Below are 8592 nucleotides of genomic sequence, written 5' to 3' on the forward strand. Positions count from 1 at the left end.
AGATTTTGCACAGCTTTATATAGGCCATTGTGAGGACATTATATTTTACTGTAAATGTGATAGAAAACCTTGGAGAATTTTGAATAGAGGAGTGGTCAGATCTGTCTTATATGTTAAGACTGTGATAAATAGGCTAAGAGAGGACAAAAGTAGAAAAAGGAAACCTTTAGGAGGCTATTTCAGAAGTCTGGTTTCCGGTCCTGTGGCATGAACTAGCAGTGGGAATGGTGCAAATTGGTTATATTTGGGACTTGTACTTATTCTAAGTAAAACTAATACAAAAGTCAGGTATGGTAGTTTCAATGGTGTATGGGAGAAAGAGGAGTAACAGATAACTCTTTAGATTTGAGTCTTTGCAATTGAGTAAAGATGTGTGACACTGTTGGATAAGGGGGTCTGAGTACAAAGAAGAGTGTGTTGCCAAGGCCTGGATATCACCTGGATATTACCACCTGGATGAGATCCCACTAAGAAGTGAGAATGGAGTCCTGGGAAATTCATAGGATCAAAGGTGCCAAGTGTTGCTAAGGGCAGAGGAATATGAGGACTAAGAATGACCACCATAGGCCCTGGTGTAGGCCACATTGGCCTTAGTCAGGGAGAAAGTCTGATTGGGGTGTGCCCACAAGTGAACGGATTTCTTCAACAAATACATTGATATGGGGGGACAATTGAGATAAGGAAGGCTATTACAAAGAAAACCACAGGCCCAATGTGGAGTCAGGTGTCACAGGACAGCAAACCAAGACTTAAATGCAGTTTCAACCTTTTCAAGAGTGGAATTTTGGTATGGTAATCCAACCAATCTGGAATTTTCTGGTCAGCAGCAATGAGCTAATCTATCACATGGACCCTCTCCATTGTCCCCAGACTCCCAAAGAAAGATGAAGTAATTTTCACAATAAGGCCCCTGCTCTTCCCACTAAGGGAATGTGACCTTGTGTGAAACAATCCTCTCTTTTGCTAATAACTTCCTTGTACCAACCCTCTTTTGCATAAAAACTTTCCATTTTACACAAATATTTGGAGTTCTCCTTTACTTGCTAGATGGGATTCTGTCCAATTCATGAATATATTAATAAAGCCAATTGGATCTTTAAAATTTACTGGGTTGAATTTTTGTTACTTAACAGAACCTTTAGATTAAAAGGTAATTAAAAGAAACATCAGCCAGTCATGAAGGCTTATTGGATCCTGAAATAATTGGTATCCAAATAATGACTTGATTCTGATGATTTTAAATAGTTACTAATTTATTTTTAGATGAAATAATGGTTCTGTGGTTATGGAAGAAAATAAGAGTCCATCTATTTTGGAGTCGCATGTTGAAATGAAATAATGTCTAGATCTAATGGGTGGATGACCAGTACACTGCTCTCTCTACACTTGTATATACTTGGAACCCCCTAATTTTGTAAAAAATGAAATAAAATAATCTTAAAGAGGTAAAGTTGAGAACTTTTATCAGAATAACAACCTTTTGTGTGTGTGTGTCCAATTTGCTCTTGTGAGATTCCCACAAACTTATAAATTTGTGACTTCTTATGAAAATAACCTCCAAAAGAATCTTTAACTGATATCTTTTTTAACCTGTTAATCTGTTACCTGGAAATATAATTAGATAAATGAAAACATATGTGAATACACAGTGAGGAAATGAAAATTGAGAATATGTTATTGATTCCCAATCGTGTTCACAAATATTTCCAGATTAATAATTAATCATATAGAGTTCAACCACAATTTTTTAATGTTATTTTCGACGGTGCGGTTACAGTAGATACAATTAAAAAAAATACCTGCTTATCTGCATTTTCTAACTTTTATATAAGGCACATGAATGAGTTGTTTAATTTCAGATGTTAAAAAAAAAGGGAAAGAAAAGGAAAAAAAGGAATGGAGCTCGCAGCAGCTACTTTCACTGGCAGAAAGTACCAACACATTCACCCCCACTCTGAAACCCGCGGGCGACTATACCACAGAACGGGGGGATATATGCGCAGGCGCATTAGCAAGCCACTGGTCTGAGGCGGGATTAGGGCCTCGGCTAAAAGACAGAGCTTCCAGCCAATCAAGGGACAGTGTCAGTGGCTTCTTCCTGGAGGAGGTGGCCGGAAGCTGGATTTCGGTTGCGGAGGCGAAGGCGGCTCCAGTGTAAACCCTGTGCTGAGGTGAGTGGGCGGTGGCGGCTTGGGGCTCGATTCCGCGGGCATTTCTTCTTCCGGACCTCGGGGCTTCCTCTGGGCGGCCTGGGAATGGGGGAGGCCTGGAGCGGAGTATGCTCTGTCCCCTTCCTCTCCCGGGTCACTCGGAGAGTGCGGCCTCGCTGCTGCTGGTGGGGAGCCGGGAGGAAGATACCCGGGGCCTGGCGGGCTCAGGGCTCCCTTCCTCCGTATGGGGAGGCGGAGGCGGACTGCAGGTTGGGAGACCAGAGTTCTAGGCTCTCGCCGCTGTTTTGCTAACCTGTGTGGCTTTGGAGACTCCTCTGGTCTCCGGCCTGTGTCATTTGAGAATGACCATCCCAGTATTATTTGCAGCTATTTCTCCTCCGGGAGGCGGTCCAATCGGCTGAGTTAAGGGGGAGTGTGTGTGTGATTGGAGGGGGGGGGGGGAAGTTGGAGAAGGGAGGCCGATCCCAAGCCTAATGGTCACATTCATCTGGAGAGGTTTATATTTTTATTTCTCAGAGAGCCTGAGTGTGCGCGGGGGAGGGGCAGAGACAGAGAGGGAGACACAGAATCCGAAGCAGGCTGCAGGTTCTGCGTTTGACGCGGGGCTGGAACACACCAACCGTGAGATCATGACCTGAGCCGGAGCCCGGCGTTTAACGGCCTGAGCCACCCAGGCGCCCCTCATCTGGGGATGTTTTAAAAGCTACATTGCCGCGGTGCCATTCACAGTAGACGAAATGAATCATATGTCTGGGGGTGGGACCCTGGAATACCTTCCTTTTTTTGGTCAAGCCCTCAGCGTGGAGCAAACACTAGACGGTGGTTCTTAAATCTGATAACCGTGTGTAACGCTTGGCGCTGGTTTTACTAAAGACGTTGCCTTTGAAAAGTTCATTCTAGAGAAGTGATAGGGAAATAATAATAATGTCTGTAATATGTCAGCTTCCTTTTGTACATTTAGAAGATTCATCGTTTACTGATTTAAGAGAGCTGCTACTTTGCAGCTAAAAGGACCTAGGATAAGAATTCCTGCTGTGCTTTTTGCTAGCCTTTTGATCTGGTGCAAACACTTCACCTCAATGAGACTCGGGATCTTCCTCTCGAAAATGAAACTGACAGTAGTACTTAACTCTTAGAATTGTTAGGAAGACTAAGGATATAAAACGTACCTGTCATGTAGTTGGCCTTTGGAAAACGGATTAAGTGGGGTGAAACCTGGGCGGTCTAAAATTGATTTTGAAGCACCAGATCAGTGCTAATTCTGTAATTCTGGTAATAATTTTGTTATAAGGGAACATTCTTGTTTGGGGGGTATGCAGTAGAGTATTGGGGGAAACCAATAAGGCAAATGAGGGAAAATGTTACTAACATTTGGAGAATCTGGGTGAAGAATATGGAAAGTTCTTTGTACTTTTCACACAACGTTCTGTAAGTCTGAATTTATATTTGTTTTTAAAAAGTTGATTATTACTGTTTGCAGCTATCATGTGTTGTAAGTGAAACAGTACACAGTGTCTTTTGTTTTATTTTATTTTTTTAAGTTTATTTATTTTTGAGAGAGAGAGAGAGAGAGAGAGAGAGAGACAGCGAGAGAGACAGCATGAGCAGGGGAGGGGCAGAGAGAGAGAGGGAGACATAGAATCCAAAACAGGCTCTAGGCTCTGAGCTGTCAGCACAGAGCCCCACGCGGGGCTCGAACTCACAAACCACAAGATCATGACCTGAGCCGAAATTGGATGTTTAACCGACTGAGCCACCCAGGCGCCCCCAGTACACAGTGTTTATAACCTTCCAATCCCGTGTAGTTTCACCCCTTTTTCCTTTAGGGCTGTCTTATATTACATAGGAATATCTTATCCACCGCTCATATTGATGAAGTCATGGATTATACTCTTCAAACGGTGCTGCATTAAACACCCTTAATGCACAAGTTTATGTACTTGTGCCAATATTTGCGTAGAATAAATTTTTAGAAGTAGAATTGTTGCTTCAGAGAATGTCAGCATTTAAAATTTTGATACTGCCAAATTAAGTTCCAAATGTGTATGTTTCCTGTTACTTGTGTATGAGAATTGCCCCATATTCTCTTGGGTGGTACTGGCCCACCAGCCACGAGTGTTATGTGGTGGTTGTGAAGATGGCTTCTATGAGAACTGAGGTGGGTCCCCTCCACCCCAACAGGTTTCCCTGGGGCCAGAATAGCTAAGAGCTGCTTCTAAAACTGGGATGGCACTGAAGAAAATGAGAGAAAGGAGAGTATGACCTCTGTGGAAGCCAGTGCCTGTCACATAGAAGGTGTTCTGATATTTGTTGAACGATGGGTTATTTGAAATCTTCATAGTCTGTTAGATGAAAATTCTTAAAATTTGCTTCTAAAAGTGTACTAGTCTGAATACTTTCGTGCCTTTATTCGGCATTTGCATTTTCCTTGTCCTCTTTTGTCTAATTTTTCTGTTTTTTAAAAAACACAGGTTTTGAAAAATCTCATTCATTGGACTTTTATTGAGGGTCTTGTAGTGCTGGAGGTAGAGCTGTGAACAAGACAGGCAGTTCCTGAAGTCCTAATGCTTTCCTTCTAATGGGGGTGGAGTCAGAGAAAATATGTTTTTAAAAAGTCAAAATAAAATTGCTAGTATTTGCTCCTTTTTAGACTTGTGTTTTTCTCCCGGAAGAATGGGATTATCTTTTAATTTTGCTTGTGATATATTTTCCAGTGTGGGATTTTTAGATTTATTTTTGGTAGTTTGATCTGTTGGTCTTTTATAGTAGCCTTAAAACTTGTAGTTAGTTATTTAGTTATTATTATTTTTTTTTAATCTATTTTCCTTGATAGATTGTAAGCAACACTATAATGGAGGTAGTGTTTTTTTTTTTTTTTTTTTTTTTGTTTATCATTGAAAGATAGTATGGTGTACTGTTTGAAGTCTTTAGGTTCTGGATCCTTCCTCTACTACTTGGTGACGTTATACAAGTGGTTCAACCTTTCTGAGCCACAATTGTCTCCTCTCCAAAACGGAAGCAGCTTTTCTCACAACCACAAGAAAAGTACTCACAACCACAAGAAAAGGCACGTAGTATGTCTCATATATTATCTGTTGTCATAATCATCATCCCTGGATACTCATTGTCCTATATCAGACAAACCGTAAACAACCAAAAGAGTGAATACACATTAAAGATGTTTGTACCTACTTCCAAATTCCCATTGATTTGGAGTTGTCTTGAAATGGATGAAGCTGCTCAACAAATGCTTATGAAACTTCTATGTACAAGGTTGTGGTCATAGAACTATGATAGAGAGTCCTTCCTCTTATGGAGCTTGTAGTTTGCTCAGGGAGAGAAATCAAATACCGGTTCAGAGAATAAAAGAAGGTAGGATCTGCTTTTGATGAATAATTAAGTAAGTTTTTCTTTAGAGGTGACATTTTAAGCTACTGCCTGAAGCAGGAAGAAAAGCATGTGGAAAGACTGAAAGAAGAGGTTATAGTTAATAGTATAGTATAGTATAGTTAAAGAATAGTGTAAAAATAGTAGATTAAAGACAGTTCTGCTAGGATATAGTGAAGGAGAAGGAATGTGGGATGAAAACAATTAATGCTGGCTATTATGTGGAAGAACAGTAGTGAAAGCAGAAGGATCCTTGGGGGAAGCCATTATATCCCTGGCAAGAAGGAATGGTGGTTTGGCCAGAACTGATGAATTTGAGATAGTGAAGGTGTGGAATCAGCAGGACTTGATAAATTTGTGATAGGGAGGAGAGGAGGTAATTCTTTTTTTGAATGCTTTATGAGACATTCAGAAGAAACTGAGGCAGTCTCCATTGGAGGTAGAAAGTACAGAGTCCTAAATCATAGACCAGGATTTCTCCACTTTGGCACAATATATTGATATTTGGGGATGGATAGTTCTTTGTTGGGGGCTGTCATGTAAGGGTTTAGCAGCATCCCTGGCCTCTACCCATTAGATGCCAGTAGCACTCTATCCCCCAGTTGTGACAAGTAAAAATGTCTCCAGATTTTGCCATATGTCTCCTAGTGGGCAAAATTGACTTTGGTTGAGAACCAGTGATAGAATTGGTGTTTAAGGCTGTAGAATTGACTGAGATTACGCAAGGGAGACTGTAAACCAGAGGTCTAAAACTGCAGACCACGAAGATTGTTGTAGATAAATTCTTTTCGACCCCACAGAACTTGACACTTTCTGAAATTAGTTACCACTATTTAAAAATCGAGAGATTCTGCATAAAATCTGGATTTTTGCCCTCGTTTCAGAAATCAGGAAACTGAGGAACAATGATTTTTCATTCCCACATGAAATCTAATGGCTGGAGGCTTTGAGATCTGGCTGGCATGCATGTGCTTAATTCATCTGAATCCTTGCCCCAGAGTGCTTCACTGTTTTCGTTGCTTGCTTTCTCCCTTCGGCACTTGAGTTTGTGATGCCCTAGTTTAGAGTGAGAAGAGGGCCCCAGAGAAACCCTCTGAAGCATGCCAACATTAAAATTTGGGTGGAGTAGAGGCAGTGAAGGAGCTAGACAGGGAGCGGCCAGCGAGGTAGGAGAGAAACATAAATGTAGGCTCACAGAAGCCAAGGGAGAAGGGAAGTGTGGTGAAAAAGAAGAAAATGCTGAAGAATCATTGAGTAAAATCACCTTTGAAAAATATCCATTGGATTTGCTTGTTTGGTGATTGCTGATGACCTTGATGAATGGTTTTTGTGGAGTTAGTAGGTTGAGGCCAAATTGGATAATGACAAAAATGAATATGCAGCATGTGTAATTTGGCTGTAGAGAGGAGTAGAGAAATGGAATAACTGGTGAGGAATCCAGATTTTATTTATAGATGAAAATATACTACACTTTTTTTGTGCTGATGAAAACCTTAAGCAGAGAAGGAAAAATTATCAGATGATTGAAGATATAATGCTAATTAGAAAAAGATGGCAGCCTTACTCTGTTGTTTTAGAAACTAAGGAGATCATTTTGTCCTGGGCCCCAAACTGCCAAGGAAAAAAAGAAAATACTCTGTCTGTAGTATACAATGTGACAGGTTTGTTTTGTAGCTCGACTCTAAATTTTTGGTTTATTTCCATAGATTTTTGATCTTCCGCAATGGGTGAGCCACAACAAGTGAGTGCCCTTCCGCCACCTCCAATGCAGTACATCAAGGAATATACAGATGAAAATATTCAGGAAGGCCTAGCTCCCAAGCCTCCACCTCCAATAAAAGACAGTTATATGATGTTTGGCAATCAGTTTCAATGTGACGATCTTATCATTCGCCCTTTAGAAAGTCAGGGCATCGAACGGCTTCATCCTATGCAGTTTGATCACAAGAAAGAACTGAGAAAACTCAATATGTCTATTCTTATTAATTTCTTAGACCTCTTAGATATCTTGATAAGAAGCCCTGGGAGTATAAAACGAGAAGAGAAGCTAGAAGATCTTAAGCTGCTTTTTGTGCATGTGCATCATCTCATAAATGAATACCGACCCCACCAAGCAAGAGAGACATTGAGAGTCATGATGGAGGTGCAGAAACGTCAACGCCTTGAAACAGCTGAACGGTTTCAAAAGCACTTGGAGCGAGTCATTGAGATGATTCAGAATTGCTTGGCTTCTTTGCCTGATGATTTGCCCCATTCCGAAGCAGGGATGAGAGTAAAAACTGAACCAATGGACGCTGATGATAGCAACAATTGTACTGGACAGAATGAACAGCAAAGAGAAAATTCAGGTCATAGGAGAGACCAGATTATAGAGAAAGATGCTGCCTTGTGTGTCCTCATTGATGAAATGAATGAAAGACCATGAAGGATGTTTCTTCTTTTTTTTCTTTTCCCTTTTCAGTAAATGGCGTATATTGGTTAATTTGCTCTTGGAGAGTCTTAAAAGAGGTATATCTAGAAGTCATGTAAATGGCTTGACTCCAGCCTTATCAATCATGAGATGTCACAGGCCATTTCACTTTGTGACAAATATAGGCAAATGAGTATGCATACATTAAGGGTAATCGCCTTAAAAAGCAGAGTGCTGCAGTTGTGTGAAACATTCCTGGTTTTGGAGTTGCATAGAATGTTGGAGATATCCTCAGTAATAGCAGGCCTTCCTTCATCTTTGAAAAGTAGATTTGTCATTTGCTTTAAGAATGATTGATAAATAAAGGATAACAAGCTGAATAAATGTGAAATTCTAAAATCTTTAGATTTATTTTACTTAAAAATTTACTTAATCTCTAAAAACGTAGTATAACATGCTAAAAGAGAGGAACCCCATAGAGTTATAAAACAGCAGTTTTGTGTTTCCTCTCTACTGCTTCTGTAAACACACTATCTGAGCTACTTGACCCTACCCTGGATAGGTCTTATAATTTTTTTCTACTCAGATAATAAATCCTTTGATCACTTTTAGTTACAAACATTC

The 8592-nt window shown here is 40.4% G+C and overlaps 1 protein-coding gene across 7 annotated transcripts; it reads left to right on the forward strand.

Annotated features, from left to right (window-relative positions):
* Positions 1-2068: 2068 nt before the first annotated feature.
* MED7 (mediator complex subunit 7) lies at positions 2069-8367 on the forward strand. 7 transcript variants are annotated; one of them, XM_042993720.1, is made up of 3 exons: positions 2804-3599; positions 5096-5238; positions 7265-8367. In XM_042993720.1, exon 3 carries the CDS (start codon positions 7282-7284, stop codon positions 7981-7983), a length of 702 nt encoding a protein of 233 aa, XP_042849654.1. In that variant the 5' UTR covers positions 2804-3599; positions 5096-5238; positions 7265-7281; the 3' UTR covers positions 7984-8367. The 7 variants fall into 7 exon arrangements, with proteins under 7 accessions (XP_007077650.1, XP_042849654.1, XP_042849658.1 ...); XM_042993724.1 differs by having other exon boundaries at positions 5103-5238; XM_042993728.1 differs by having other exon boundaries at positions 2804-2990.
* Positions 8368-8592: the final 225 nt, after the last annotated feature.

Source organism: Panthera tigris, chromosome A1 (genome assembly GCF_018350195.1).
Source record: "Panthera tigris isolate Pti1 chromosome A1, P.tigris_Pti1_mat1.1, whole genome shotgun sequence".
Taxonomy (NCBI): Eukaryota; Metazoa; Chordata; class Mammalia; order Carnivora; family Felidae; genus Panthera; species Panthera tigris.